General features: G+C 40.3%; 1 protein-coding gene across 2 annotated transcripts in view; it reads left to right on the top strand.

The window, feature by feature from the left end:
- The window catches only part of COG5 (component of oligomeric golgi complex 5), a 198454-nt gene that overhangs the window by 81432 nt on the left and 100591 nt on the right, over positions 1-16431 (top strand). For both annotated transcript variants that reach the window (XM_075491921.1, XM_075491927.1), the window contains exon 7: positions 4599-4729. In XM_075491921.1, coding sequence (XP_075348036.1) covers positions 4599-4729 — 131 coding nt within the window. The remainder of the gene's footprint in view (positions 1-4598; positions 4730-16431) is intronic.

Here is a 16431-nt window from a genome sequence, read left to right as displayed (position 1 = left end):
GCCAGGACTGCTGGTAAATGATGGAAAGGGGCTTGGTGAGCACGTCTGCCAGTTCCTTCAGTGCTATTGGGTGGATCTCATCAGGCCCCATAGACTTGTGAGTGTCTAAGTGGTGCAGCAGGTCACTAACCATTTCCCCCTGGATTATGGGGGCTACATTCTGGTCCCCGTCCCTATCTTCCAACTCCAGGGGCTGGGTACCCAGAGAACAATTGGCCCTGCTATTAAAGACTGAGGCAAAGAAGGCATTAAGTACCTCAGCCTTTTCCTCATCCTTGGTCACTGTGTTCCCTCCCCTGTCTACTAGGGGCTGGAGATTCTCCTTAGCTCTCCTTTTGCTGCTAATGCATTTGAAGAAGTGTTTTTTGTTGTCTTTTACAGCAGCAGCCAGATTGAGCTCTAGCTCAGCTTTGGCCCTTCTAATTTTCTCCCTGCACAGCCTCGCTACACCTTTGTAGTCCTCCTGAGTTGCCCGCCCCTTCTTCCAGAGGTCGTAGGCTCTCCTCTTTTTCCTGAGTTTGAGCCAGAGCTCTCTAGTCAGCCAGGCCGGTCTTCTTCCCCGCCGGCTTTCGGCACCTGGGGACAGCCCGGTCTTGTGCCTTTAGGACTTCCTCCTTAAAGAATGTCCAGCCTTCCTGGACTCCTTTGCCCTTTAGGGCTGCCCCCCAGGGGACTCTGTTGACCAGTCTCCTAAACAGGCCGAAGTCCGCCCTCCGGAAGTCTAAGGTGGCAGTTTTGCCGACCCCCCTCGCCGCTTCTCCACGTATCAAAAACTCTATCATTTCGTGATCACTCTGCCCAAGACGGCCTCCAACCATCACATGGCTCACAAGTCCTTCTCTGTTTGTGAACAAGAGGTCCAGCGGGGCACCTTCCCTAGTGGTGACTACCTTCCCTAGTGGGGACTACCTTCCCTAGTGGCTCACTCACCAGCCGCGTCAGGAAGTTATCTGCCACACGGTCTAGGAACCTCCTAGACTGTTTCTTCTCTGCCGTATTGTATTTCCAGCAGAGATCCGGCAGGTTGAAGTCCCCCACAAGAACAGGGGTAGTGATCGTGAGGCTTCTCCCAGCTGCTTATAGAATAGTTCATCTGTCTCCTCATCCTGGTTGGGTGGTCTGTAACAGACTCCCACCACAATATCTGCCTTGTTGGCCTTCCCCCTGATTCTTACCCATAGACACTCCACCCTATCATCACCATCATCGAGCTCTAAACTATCCAGACACTCCCTAATGTATAGGGCTACCCCACCACCTCTCCTGCCTTGCCTATCCCTCCTGAAGAGTTTATAGCCATCCATCGCCGCACTCCAGTTGTGTGAGTTATCCCACCACGTTTCTGTGATGGCAACCATATCATAGTTTTCCTGATGTACAATGGCTTCCAGCTCCTCCTGCTTGTTGCCCATGCTGCGTGCATTGGTGTAGAGGCACTTCAGCTGGGCTGTCGTCTGTGTCTCCTTCATGGAAGAACACCCCTTGTGTGCTTTGAGGTGTTTCACTGGCGTTTCCCTCTTGGCTCCTGTTGCCTCAGTATCCCCTAGCTCAACTCTGTTCGACTTCGGCTGTGCCCCGGCATACCCCGCACATCTCAGAGACACAGGCCGAGTGCCCTCGCTGGCACCCGCTCCCTCTAACCGTGGCACGTCGTCCCTCAGCTTCCCTCGAGCAAGCCTGATATTATCCCCCTCCCCCTTCGAGTCTAGTTTAAAGCTCTGTCGATGAGCCCCGCAAGTTCCTGAGCAAAGATTCTCTTTCGCCTTTGAGAAAGATGAATCCCATCAGACGCCAGCAAACCCGGTGCTGTGTAGGCCATCCCGTTGTCAAAAAAACCAAATCTGTGGCGATGACACCAGCCACGGAGCCATGAGTTGATAGATTGGGTGCCTCTGTTCCTTCTAGTGTCACTGCCCACAATTGGAAGGAGAGAGGAGAAAATAACCTGTGCTCCAGAGTCCCTTACTAGCCGTCCCAAGGCCCTGAAGTCTCTTTTGATTGCCCTAGGACTTCGTGTTGCAGCTTTGTCGCCCCCCACATGGAAGAGCAGTAGGGGGCAATAGTCCGAGGGCCGTACCAGGCTAGGGAGTATCCTCGTGACATCCCTCACGCGGGCCCCAGGGAGGCAGCAGACTTCCCTAAGAGGAGGGTCTGTCCGGCATATCGGACCCTCGGTTCCCTTCAGAAGGGAGTCGCCCACAACTACAACACGTCTTCTCTTCCTTGTGGAGGTGGTGTTAATACGAGAGGTACGTTCTTCTGACCTGGGCGACACCTCTGGTGTAGGTAGACTGTCATCCCCATCCTCCATTGCCTGGCCTTCCACCTCCAGGGCCTCATACCTGTTGTGCAGAGGCACCTGGAGGGGCAAGGTGGGCAGGGAGGGCGTTCGCCTGCCGCCACAAGCGTGGACTTGCCTCCATTCACTCTCCTCCTTTGAGCTGCTGCCTTCAGCCCGGTGTGGGGGGGGATAGAGGATCCTCTTGATCGTGGGTTCTTACTGGTGGCTGCTGCTGCCTTCAGCCCGGTGGGGGGGGGATAGAGGATCCTCTTGATTGTGGGTTCTTACTGGTGGCTGCTGCTGCTCCTGTTCCTGTCTCAGGGTGGGCAGAGCATGGCACCACCAGTCGATCTCTTTCTCAGCCTCCCTGATGCTCCTTAACCTTTCTACCTCTTCCCATAGCTCTGCCACCATGCAGAGCAAATGATCCACCTGGTCGCACCTCACACAGCTGTCCGCATGGCTGCCATGCGTGAACAGTGAGAGGCCCAGGCACTCCCTGCAGCCCGAGACCTGGGTGGCTGCATGTTTTTGTGGGAGCTCCGTCTGGGTTGCCACATCCACTCTGTCGAGCACAGAGGGCATCGCTTTCTGACGAGCGAAGACCATAGCTGAGTGTCTTCTGGAAGGATGGGGACTACCGAATGAACTCACTTCTCACAGTACCTCTTGAGCTGCTAGGGTGCCTTCACCTTCCCTACACGCCCTGCCTGCGCAAACTGACGCGCCACGCCCTTCCGACGCGCCACGCCCTGTTTGCCCGTCCTGGTCGCTCGCGCTCCCTGGGAGATGCTCTTGTACGGGAAGGGAATTGCCGCCATCACTCTCGTCCCCGCCCACGCTGAGTCAGAGCCGGGCCCTCGTCAGGAGCTCCCGCCTTCCTGCTCAGGGGCCGGGGCGTGGCTGCGGTAGCCCTCTCTCTCCGTGCCCCCCCCTTTTTTTTTTCCTTTTTCCTCCCTTCCCTGCGCGGTTTTGCCACGGTTTCACCGATCAACAGCGGCCCCCCGACGCTGTCCTCTGTCTCAGAGCTGCTTGCCTCGGAGGCTTTGCTGAAACATTTGCTGAAACATTCCAGGAACATGGATTTAAGAGCAGTGGCCATAGTTGGTTTTATTTGCAAAAATGTGCAGTAGTTATGGGTGTAATTGCACAATATTTGAATAATTTGAGTTCTAGCCCAATCTAAGCTGTAGGTCTTCATTAGCCTGAAGGAAGTTGAATATACAGTTCCTGCATCCCAAGTGAGCGTCACTAACAAATTGAAGACGTCTGGGAAGAGGCATCCTCCAGCCCTTCTTTCAAAGACAGGTCACTACTTAGGTTAGGTCAGGAGCGCAAGATCAAACGAAGAGCCAGCAGGAGGGAGCATAGAGGTCAGGGACCTCAGGGAGAGTCAAAACCTCATTTTTACTCCCTGGGTTGTGTTTTAGATCTAAAATTGTCCCATGTGAAAAGCCTAAATAGTCCAAAGAGCAGGCATTACAATGTCGCCCCCTTTAAAAGAAAGTGAATGTGTCTGGGAGAAAGGATGTCACAGATTCAAACCTCCTTTGATAAAGGGAGATGGAAGTGTTGGGTTTTCTACTTGCTGGAGTGCTCTCATTTCTAAGTGGCTGTTAGTGAAAGGTAAAGTGATTTGGCCAAATCCACATAGCCAGTGACAAAAGTTGACTTTGAATAGATCTTGCTGCAGTTGCCAGTCCAGCCCAGTAGTCTGTAGATGCTCTACTGCTGGTGGTTTCCACGATGATAATAAATTTTGTGATGTTTCTGTGATTAAAAAGGGAAAAAAGAAAAAAATTGTTTTATTTTCTTGCCATTCTTCTGTGTTTGATCCCAAATGTTTAGAAGTGCAATTTGAATATATGAAGTATAATTTAAATCTATTAATGTACAATACATCTGGAATTTCAGATCTTAGAGCAAAGTATGCTTATTCAGTCATCTGATTAGAGAAGTGTAGTTAGCTGGTTAATCCTTTGGAACAAGGAGATGACTTCTTGCCCCTTCCTGCCCTGGGACTGAGATTCTGGAGTTCCTAGAACTCATGCTGTGCACCCCTTCGGCAGTGTTTGGGTCTAGAGAATTGCGGTGAAGTAAATTCAATGTATTCAATATCCAGGTTTTCTTCAGTAATAATCTTTTGATTTTTGGTTTTTCTGGTATAATACATTACTTTGACGTACTCTATTGTCAAGTGTTGTATGTCCCTTGGAACATGTCCCTTGGAACTAACTGTAACTTCTAAATGTTTTAGCATGTTTAAAATGTTCCATTATCCTCTGTCATGCTTATCAATGTTTCGTTGCTTTTATAGATTACCTTTCTCAAGGGATAGATCTCTCTGGAATAGAAGTAATTGAAAATGATCTGCTTTTTATTGCAAGAGCTCGGCTTGAGGTGGAAAATCAGGCTAAAAGGTTGCTTGAGCAAGGTGTGGAGACTCAGGTAAAATACACTTTCTTCTTTACTTCCTTTCAAAAGTGAAGTGTAAAAGTACTCTGAGCTTGATTTCCTTTGTTTTGTGTAGCATTGTCTAATGGAGATTAAACATGAAAAAAGTCTTACATGAGAAATTCTCATACATGAGAATATCCAAAGAAATTGACAAAACTTGTACGATATTTGCAAGAATAAAATTTTGCAGGATCTGACCCTGAAATTTGGGACAAAGTAGGTGCTGATATGAAGAGTTTAACTCAACACTGTAATAAAAGCTTGATGATTGATAGGACTTTGCATTAAGCACATTGCCAATATTGCCAAGCTTTATAGATAAATCTGAAAAATGCAGTTTCTTAAAACTGTAAGAATATTTCTACATTTTGGCTGTGCAGTAATTTATTGAAACTATTTGAAAGATTTCCCATTAAAACTTTAAAGTGCATTTTAATCTTTGAGGTAAATATTCACTGTAGGGAATATCAAAATGAATATGCATAATTACATTAATCCATACTAAATGTAATTATCTACATTTTTAATAACCTGGCTATATCTATTATTTAACTATTTGTAGTATCATTAGTGCTGTCTTCTTGCCTTTTTAAAAATTCATGTTCTTTTGTCTGTACTTTTTAGTATTAAAAAAAAAAAAAAAGTATTTTAAATCTCCATTACTACAGTAAGGAAAAATCTGTTCAAGTTCATATCAAATTTGGATTTTAAATTAGAGAACCAAGAGGATTAGAACAAGACATTTTTATGCTGTTTGTTACCAACGGTTAAACTTACCTGTAAGTCAATATAGCGTTTGTCTATACTATTGAAGGTTGACATGAAAATAGAACATACAGAGAATGGAAAATCTGTTCATTAAATTGGCTTGGTTAGATAATTGAGAATTAAAATTACCAATATGTCTCAAACTTTTACTTAGACCTCTCATTTCAAGTAATTTTCTGCAGTAAGAAATCATGATTGTGGTAAACACCTTTGGCTATTTACTGATAGCAAAATGGTAGGAAAAAACCACCCTGTTTTTTACTTGATTACTATTCAAATGTTGAAACTCCTGGCTATATGAGCATGTTGCCAACCTGTGATTGGGCCTGTTACAAGCTATGAAGCATATGCTATGTTAAATAAAGATTGAATGAAGATAGGGCCTAAGAAAAAGCAAGTGGACATTTATTTTAAATGTAGCAAAAGTCTTCATCAGTGTGTACTCCTTTGAGTTTTTCATGTCAGATTTCACCTTCGCTGATAATTTTCTCTTCATATTAAGTACTAAAACGGAACTGACAAAGAAACCCTGGGGAAATCAATCCCACGCCACTTGAAAAATAGACAGATTTATTAGGTGTTCCAGGCTGTATCCAGGTAATCAAGAGATTATTAAAGTATATGCCTGTTGTGCTTTAGCCAGGGGCCTGTTTCTAGCAAGTGGAAGATTGTTTGGAAGAACATTATTAGTGCTTAGTCATATCAGAAGTGGGGATGTTTTCATGAAGGGGTGTTGGGGTATGCTTCACAGGTTTGTTGTTGGATGTGATTCATGGATTTAATGTTGGAAAAATAGTGTGCTTTAGAAAATACGCATGCAGGCATTGCCCAAGAAATCTAGAATTTGAAATATGACTAGCAGATAGTATGTCTTTGATTCTTATTATTGTAGCTGTCTGTTTTATTGACAAGCTGCTTTACATTTATACCTTCCAAGCCCTGAGATTTCCCTTAAGAGGGCATGGGATCTTCTTTCATGGGATCTTTTCTTCTGTGTTTTGTACCACAGAATTCCTCAGATAGGCTGCCTTCCTGCTAATGTCTATTCTGGTAGCCAAGTCTATACCTTTGAGAATACTGCATCTGTATTTATCCAGGTGGTTCTTCAGTTATTTGATATTCATATTTGCAATTGCAATTTTAGTTTTCACCTTTGTTTTGATCTGCTGTGCATATAATACACGAGATCAGTTGCCTACATAACAGTGATCTGTATTTCTGTATTTCATCTAGCACTTTTCAGCAATGCCTTAAGAAGAAAGTTAGTCTTATCTCTCCATTTTAGACTATTTCAGTGTCCACCTGGAAGAGAAGTAGGAAGGGGAAATACATAGTATCCTTTTAAGCAGAAGTCATTAGAATTTGGTGAATGTCTTCTTTAGAATTCAGCTTTTTTCCAGACATGCTGCTAGATGTTACTCTGACAAAAAGAACAGAGCTAAAAAGTTTAAACTGCCCCTTTCAACGTTTTGATAGATCTCCTTTGTTTAGGTAAGAAACTATTTTTGTTATTTTGATTATTTATTTAATGATGTATAAGTCATGTGCTAATGAGCTATGCCCAGATTCCGCCAAATAACCACCAGCAGTAGCACATGAAAACAGATACTTACCTCTAAGTGACACATTGTCTTTTTCTCTGCATTGTAATTAACGTTTTTGTTGCATGTCCATCACTGTAGCATTTGAGTCTTTCTCAGAAGAATTGAAATCTCTCTTTCCCTCTTCCTTTGGAAGTGTGGCATTAGCCATTGACGGCTTCAGAAGTGAAGGCTTCCACTCATGTTCATGGTGGTATCTTTAAAGATGCCATCTGGGTATAAACTAGAAGTGTCTGTCAGCGTGTCTAGACTTAACAGGCTTTTGTAGAGCTTCCAACCACGCTTGTCTTCCTAATCCTTTTAGAAAGAGTAAGCCCTCTTTGCTCTTTTTGACAAAAGTAATACAAATAATGGTAAACCCAATCAAGCAGGTGTACCAGTGCCTATGGGCAGTTTTTTTATTGTCGTGTATGCTTTGTTACGCACTCCTAGTGTACATAGCACAGATTGATGCTCTTTCGTGACCCACAGAACAGTATCAAGAAAACGGATTCAAACCCCTTCCTTACTGTTTAGTCCTAAACTTCTTGGTAGCTTTCCTTCACGCTGTAAGCAGATTAATGGCAGATAGTATAGAAAGCAGGAGAGGCTGCTTTTAACAGAGATACATCAAGAACTTTTTTAAAGTAACTGTTCCAAAAGAGACAGCAATGTTTTCTGCTTTAAAAAGAAAAAAAGAGGTATATATCCATCTTGCAACTGCCTGAAGCATCCTCAGCATGTATTTTGCTGACAGGATGAACCCTAGGCAGAGGAATCGAGATTTGCTCTTGACACCACTTCACCCCTTTATTCAACAGCAGTATATTGTATAAAGCAGATCTGAGTAATAAGAAACCACTCAGAACAAGAGAAATTTGTTAAGATTACCATAGCTCAATTCCAGGTAGAACACTTCTGCCAGACACAGTGTTGTGGCCGCTATACTTACAAAGAAGAAAACTTCATCTGCAACTTAGCTCGTGCTTCAAACCTTTTCTGGTATATATTGTCATGCTTAGTGTGGGACTTACAGCTCTTACAGCCAGGGATGCCCAAACTTAGTTCCATCAGGTAATGATAAAGTTGGTAACATTAGGAGCCAGGTCATGTGCATGCAGATAAAAGGTGCATTTCTATCTCCTCTGTGTTTACTCGTCTGAAGAGGTAGCTCTAGTTCTGAGCTAAGTTCACTGCTTTAACAACAGTTATGGGTCTCCTCTGCGTAAGAAGGATGGATTTTTGCATGTATGTACTCATATGTGTGAAATGGGTTAGGAACCTATGCTCTTGCTTTTGACTTTACCAATACAAACTTTAGTAATTAGTTAGGATGAGGATGGTGAGAACTATGGTATCATTAAAGATTGATTAAGATATAAAATATCCATTAGGTCAAACAAGACATGGTGTGGAGATGAGAGTAGAACTCATATTTCCTTCAGTTTGCACCTTAAGTACAGTTTGTCCTTCTGTGTGTTACAGAAACATTCTGTATCTTTGACCACAGATAGTAAAAATTTTCCTGCTTTGTCTCCTGGAGTGATCTATAGGTGTCTGACTATTTTTTTTTAAGGAAGGTTTTGGATAGATTATGTGATGTTTGTCACCCAGTTTCCCTTATTTAAGGTGTGGGCAAATTTGTTTTCCTGCCTAGCATGGATCTGGAGAGAGTTAAATTCACTGATAATTCACTGAAATTGTTCTGGTGATGATGTAGTGAAGTTTTCTGATCGTGTTAGAGAAAGCAAAAAAATAAGTGTAAGCTTAATAACTATCCTTTGTCCAAATGAATGTTAAATTGTGTCTGTGGTTTTTTTGATACATAGATTTTTTTTTTCCCCCCAAAAATGAAGAGCTTTATTGATTAAGAATAGAGAGGGAATAAATAGATGCCCTCTCTATTCTTAATAAATAAATTCCCTCACAGAATAGAGAGGGAAAAAAAACCCAACAGAAATAAATCCTAAACTCTACTTCAGCAAGATGTTCAAATGCTGGATTTGTATACACAGGATAAGTATGTAAGCAATACAATCTGAACAAAAATGTCTCAATTAATTTCAGTGTAACATCTTTATACTATTGTCACTTTGGGGGTATTTTTAATTTTCTTACTGGAACTCATTGAGTAGAATTTGTTTTGTGAATTGTTCTGTTTTGCATTCTTTTTCATACTGAACCTTTCCTCTAAGTTGTCATCTCTGGGACAAGTACAGCATTTTTTTTCGCATTAAAAAATTATTAATTAGATGTATATGCACAATTGTGCTTGAATAACGCTATTTAGTGCCTGAGAAAAGTGATGGGAGGATGGAGTATCTGCATAATTAACCAGTTGTCTGGAGGTGATTATCAAGAAGTTGCTCAATTTATCTCAGTTCAGGGTTCCCTAGGATAGGTGCTTATGTAGTACATCTTGCAGTGTTATGGCAAAATTGGTGAAATTAATCTGAAATCTTTCATAGACCAGCATTTAATCTCATGCTAAGGATCTGTAACAATAGGTTACAGACGTCATCTTTGTTATCCCCAAGGGACTGGAGGGGAAAGTATGCACATAATTGACTATTTTTCTGGACATGATCATCAAGAAGTTGCATAATTTATCTCATTTCAGGGTCCTCTGAGCTGAGTGCTTATGTAGTACAACTCGCAGTGTTACGGCAAGATTAGTGAAATTAATCTTAAATACTTTGTAGGGCAGTGTTTAATGTAACGTCAAGGATCCTAAACAATGCATGCTCTTTATTATCCTGTGGCAGCATTTTCCAGTTGTGCAAATGCATTTGGAGGTGTTTGAGATATTCAGCTATTAAGAATGGCTGGCATTGGGCTCCGTTTTTAACTTTTTTGGTGCAACTTGCAAAAAGATGATAATGTTGCGCTCTTGAGTTACTTCTAATTGTAACTGCCAAAGGCATGGATGGCTCTTGCAGCGCTACTGTCTGGGCAAGGTCCTGTGATCTTGGGTTTCTCATTTTCAATCTTGCATACTTTAGCAGGAGTACATGTTTCACTGAAACATCCTTTTTTCTAGATTAGTTTAAGACATTTTAACACTTTGATTTAAAATCAAAGTATGCTTGCTAGTTTTTGCTAGTTTAGTGTCATCTTCAGATTTGAATGCTTTATAGTAAAATGGACTGTGCAAGTATATGAGTATGCTGTCTGAAGTTGCTGGCTCCATGGAGACGTGCTTGACTGTAAAACAAAGTCTAATGTCATAGGAGAATGTCACTTTGTGTGCCCCACAGTTGCGTAGTGGGCCTCTTAATGTTTATCTTCAGTTCATTTAGCTTAGGATGTTTTACATTGCCTACACTGATGTACTGTGCTAGTCGAAACAAATATTTTAACTTCCAGATGTTTTCACCTGCCCTTTGCTGCTTTTACATACTAGCTATCATATTTTGTCATACCTTTTAAATAATATAAGCCATTACGTACTTAGAATGTCAACGGAATTGATTGCTGGTATGTAGATGTGCATAACTGCATATGTATGCATAATTACAAAATGATCATTATAATAGCAAATAAAGTAGAAAAATATGAGCAAAGAACTCCTCCAATTTGGCACACAACCACTCATCTTTTTATCCATATACTGTAGGTTAACCTCATAAAAAGTCTGGGAAAACTAGAGTTTAAATGCTACCCAGAGTATACATTTTTTTTAAGTCAAAGAATAGTCATTGCCTTTTTTTTTTTTCCCCCTGACATTTATTTCTACTTTGAAAGCTAGAAGATGGAATTTAACCTCATCACTGTCAAAAATTTAACCAATATAGCACACTTTAGGCAGTAGATGTTATGTTTCCTTATTATTCCACAATCTTGATTCCCTGGAGGAGATCCTGATGGAAACTAGACTGAGACAGCTATTTCATAATAAAGTGATTGACTGCAATATGATATAGAAATGGAAGGCATTTTTGATTATTCAGTTTGAAGTCAATTACTTGAATCTAGAGTAAGACGACTGAAGTATTATCTGTAAAAAGAAAAACTTGAACCTGTTTGCTACTTTTGGCATAGGGTGAGGGTGGTAGCTATAGTTAACTTTAAATCATCTAGTTTTGCTTAGTGAAGACAGATGATGAGATCCAAAGATTTTTATTTAAATTCATGTTAGCCACCCATTTTACTGCTTTTGTAATTCTGATGTAGACAGAGAAGACTTATTTCTACACATTATAGCTGTCATATTGGCTTTTGTTGTAAAAGATCACAATGGCATTTGAGTCTGTTTAATTAAAATCCTACTAGCTCATACTGTTTCTGTCTTTTCTTTTACAATAGTTCTGTATGCATAGATAATTTTCTCTTTATGTGTTTATATATCTTTACAAGTTTTACTCTATCCTAACCTTTAAGTTTCTTTGTCACAGAAACACACTCATGTTGCATTATTCAATTTTATTTTTCATCTTCAATATTATGGTTATGGTTTTCGTGATCGTGTTAACTTGCTAAATCGAATTCCTTCATCTGGCCATCTGGTGCATGGCACTACTGAAGGAGTTTTCAATAAATCTAAATTATTTCTTCCTTAAACGATTCTGTTAAAATGTGATGTAGCAATGTATGGCTCATCTAACAACCAAAAAATATCTTCCAAGTATGTGTTAGTTATAACCTACATCTGAATGGTAAACTTCATGGGGATTAACCAAAGCTTATGAAATTTCCCCTTTACTATTCTGGTCTAAAAAGAGTTCATTTTATCTTAAAGTATGATCTAATGGAACTGAAGTGTTAACTGTGCTTCAATAATTCAAAATCACCAAGCTAAACACTAAGCATGAATTTATATACCTCTGAACTATGGATTAAAATAAACCACAGATTTCGCTGCAACATAATCGGCTGATACTGGTATAACCTAGAATATCCTTTCAGTTTCCATAGGAACAGATGATAGAATGTTTTGAATCTTGGAATAGCTAAAATGAATGTCTGGCTTCAATATAGTTCACTTTTATTTTGCAGCTTGCAACCTCTGCATGTAAGGGCTAAAAATGTGCATTAAAAAAGAAAGGTGGAATATTGACATAACACATATCAAAATGTTTTTAGTAGCAATAGTAATAACAATAACAATAATAATAAAAATTACTTTAAGGTGTTTCTGTGCATAATTCTTTAGGCATTAGCTCTGTGGTTTATTATACAGGGGCAAAAAGTATTTCCAAATACATAGGAAAAGAGAAACTATTATTTATTCCTATGTGTTAATGCCTTTTTAAATGTTTTACAACAACAACAAAAAAATCTGTCGTGTAGCTCATCTCATTGCTTCATCTCACTGCGTTACACTGTATAGGTATATTTTCTCATTGGAACCATTTGTGCAACACAAGAAAGAACTTCATGTAGCCAGAAAGAAAAGATCAGCAAAACTTTAGTGGAATATATAGTGTGCTATATAGGTGACTATGGCAAAAGATGATAATCGAAGAAAAGGGAAGAAAACATGCTACCTGTAGTAGTACTTGTTTTATTAGATGTTTGACATCTCTTTCTTAACAAGTCATGTTGCTAAATCAGACAAGATATGCTTTGAGTGTAAAAACATTAACAAGATTTAAAAGATATGTCTTTGTTTGAGATTAATGGATATGTAAGCCCAATATTGATGTGGAGGGAAAATATGGAGGCCTTGTTAACAAACCATTAGGAATCTAAGTGCCTGTAACCTAAGGCATCGTGAATGCCGGTACAAATGATAGTGTGTGACTGACTGCTCAGTACTTGGGCTCTTTTCATTTGTTATAACTCCAGCATTTAGGATATTTGATCTTTAAAATATTTTGTACGTGGAAATTAGGATGGTACCAAAAGCAAAAAAGAAAAAAGGCAGAAAGAAAAAAGAAGCAAAATAAGGAAGAAGTAGCAAATTAACTTGTGATAGTTTCTCTTTTCAGTGCAACAGGTTTTTGGTTTGTGAATGGAGCTACACTGTGCTAATGTAGTTCAAATAGTAACTTTTTCAAATATCCGTATTCCAAGATTATTTTCAGCTACCGTTAATATAGAAGATTCACGAGAGCTGTAGTTATTGGAACATATAGGCAAGTTTAATAGCAACATTTTCAAAATAGAAGGATTTTCAAATAAAAGTAATATCTCAGGCTTTCCTGCTCAGTATTAGAATATAATTTACTGTTGTAAATGTGCAGAGGACCCTGTGTCACAAGTTACTTTCTGAATATTGATCCTCTTTTATTAATGGTTCTGGTTTGCACTTTTGCAGCATCTTTTAGAAAATTCCTCACAAACTGTGTAGTAGGTGGTTTAGGCAGGTATTTGCAAACCTCATTCCGCAGGTGGGCAAATATAGAGAAGCTCTAAATGACAAGAAGTAAGCAGGAAGGTTCTTAACAAAGTATTTGAGTTTGCAAGTTTCTGTGCTTTAACAATTAGGCAACACTGGCCCTTTTTAACAGGCTTTGTTTCATGAAAATAACATTTTTTTCTTAACTAGATCCTGGAAGCTTCTATTTTCTTACCCAGTAATATCTGCAACTGTAATTGTTTATCTTTTGAAATATATTGCTGTTAAAGTAGAATAAGCATTGTAAGATGAATGTAAGTTTTAGTGCTTTAATTTATGTCCAGCAGAAAGTTTCCGGGTGCGGAGTGAGGATAAGGGACTAGCTAATTAGGCATCGAAGGGCCCCTCGCCTTCCCTCAGCCGCCTTTCCCAATTAGTAACTTTTGCTAGGAGTTTACCTTCCCAGCCCTGGGAGGGGTACGTGGCCACGCAGCTATGCAGCGCCTTCACCTGCATTTGACTCCACATCTGCTTCTGATAAACTTCTGCAATATTCAGGGTCAGGTTTGGTCCTTCTGAAGTTGAAAGATTATTATGCACCAGATATTGAAGTTACAAAGTGTGTATTAGTAAAACAAACAAAATGCACAGGTTTTCTTTTTTGTGAGGAGGTAGTATTGGGAGATATTTTGTCACAATATAAGAGGGGCTTTGATTCAGGTTATGGTTTCAACAAAACCTTCAAATTTAATTAGGCCCAGGTTAGAGAACATTTTTTTCCTGTCCTTTGGATTTTTTTTTCCTTCAAATCATACTAAAGCAGAGAACTGAGACATGATACTATCATTGTTTCCCAGATTTGGATTGCCTGACTACGTCCACTAGGGTGATGGCAATGGCAGCAGCTTCTATCGCAGTACCTAGGCATGTATGTGTTCAGGATTAGGCCATACTGCCATCCTGTCTTCCTCCATCCTTCAGCTGTATACTGTCATACTTCCATTTCTCTAGGCCTCAGAATGCCTTCAAAAGCATCGAAATTAAGAAGTCCCCTCACACGGGCCATCTTGCTGTCATACCTCTATTGATTTCCAAACTGGGACCCCAGCTGAACCTGCCCCCTGCCATGTGAGAGCCCTATATTTGTGTCTGAAGTGCTCCCACAGATCACGCCACGGCTCAGGCGAGCACAGCAGAAACGGGAACGGCCGCCTCCTTTGCTGCTAGTGTCCCCTGCACCCCGCTGGAGGAGGTGTTGGCTCAGGGGTTTGGGTGTCTTGTTGATCATCTGTTAGTGCTCTTGGCTATTAATTGTACGTCTGCTGGACACATGTTCCACAGAGCAGTTTTCGTCAAACTGCAAAGCAGACAGCCCCAGTGAGATGTTGTCAATAGCAAATGAAGCATGAAACAGCCTTCCCTTTTCCCTTCCCTCGGTGGCAGGTAGTACGCTGTGGTGTAAGGAATTCATAATTAGATGATATGAGGCATAGGCTAAAAAGCACCGACTTTAAGCAAATATTGAAAATAGGAGAAAGCAGGAGACTGCGTTTTGAGGAAAAAACCTGCTTGGATACACACATGCATATTTAATCAGTCTTCAATAATTCATGTAATATTAATGTGATGCATATGGTAATACAATGTGGTTTAGTAATGTTTTTGGCTGAAATTCTAATACCTAATTGGGAATTGTTGCCTTTTTTTAATATCTTAAAATTATTTGGGAAGAGTTAGAATTAACTTAAGTAAACAATAATATTACTACAACTATGTCTGCTACACATATTTAACTGAAAATAGTTTAGTCCTTAAAGTCATTAAGGTTTTATTAACTGAAAACTGTGTCTGATTTTCCACAAATATTTTTGTGTCATGATCTCTTTTAATGCCTTTCCCAGAGAATCCATCGCTATCTAAACTATCATTTTTTCCTTTACTGTTTTTCTTCTGACAAGGTGCTGCTTTGTATTTGCTAGTCTAAATTAATTTGCTAGTCTAAATTAAAAAAAAAAAGACAGCTGCAACAAATAGCATAAAATGCAGCTTTATGTTATAAAAACAACAAAAAAAGGGAGACACTTATTGCTGCTCAGTTTTCTAGGTTTCATAACAATTTATACATTTGTGATATTTTACTAAACTGATGAAGTTAAATTTGTATCTTACCTTTTTACACTTGACCCAGTTATATAATATGATAAAATTCCCTAAGTTTTCATTAAATGGACTTTGAAGAATTTTGGTAGCAATGCTTTGGTTCAGTGCTCTTTGGTTGAGCAATTACTTGAATGATCAGTAACTTAAATCCTGAGGCAGGTCCAGCATTTCTGCTGGGTAAACGTGTTGGAACTGCAGAAGAAAGGAAAGCATAGTAATTTTTGAAGAGATCTCATGCCAGAGATCCAAATGTGCAGATTTTTGCAGGTCCACCTGATTTATTTTCAGAGATGTAGTTTTGTCCCATATATAGTGTGCTTTCCAGAGTGAAAGGCTTTATAACTCAGCAGGGAGCGATGAAGTCCTCGGTGAATACTGTTTGGAAAACAGGACTACTTGGGAAGTACCTGAGCATGTGTTTTAGAAGCTCAAAGTTTAGGGAGCACCTCTATCTACAGCACAATAGAGGTAAAATAGTAGCAAAGATGGCCATGACAGTGTTTTCTTTAATCTAGCCAGAATTAGTTCATGCCAAAATATATTCCTCGTACTCTGCTTGCTGAACCATGCTGAAGCATGTACTACTGTTGCTGCCTCTGTTAGTCTTAAGGAACATAAGTGTGGAAGCATGTGCCCATGCCACAAGCTAGATGGGCAGCGTGTTGATATTTTCGTTCTGCTCTCTTTGATCATAAAGCATACATGTAACAACGGTTATTGGGTGCTGATACGTATTCCCTCTCCAGAGCTCAGATGGTGCTTATTTTTGTGCAACTCTTTCCTTCCAGGAATGGGGAAGAAGGGAAGCTGGAAGATGAACTGCACTCAGTCTTTCCCCCTCCCTCCTCCAGCACTGTATGTGAGCAAAACTAAAATGTATATGCATTTGGGGAGGAATGTGTGCC

Source organism: Mycteria americana, chromosome 1, assembly GCF_035582795.1.
Source record: "Mycteria americana isolate JAX WOST 10 ecotype Jacksonville Zoo and Gardens chromosome 1, USCA_MyAme_1.0, whole genome shotgun sequence".
Taxonomy (NCBI): Eukaryota; Metazoa; Chordata; class Aves; order Ciconiiformes; family Ciconiidae; genus Mycteria; species Mycteria americana.
Note: the sequence above shows the minus strand (reverse complement) of the source record. Positions and strands in the feature narration are given on the sequence as shown.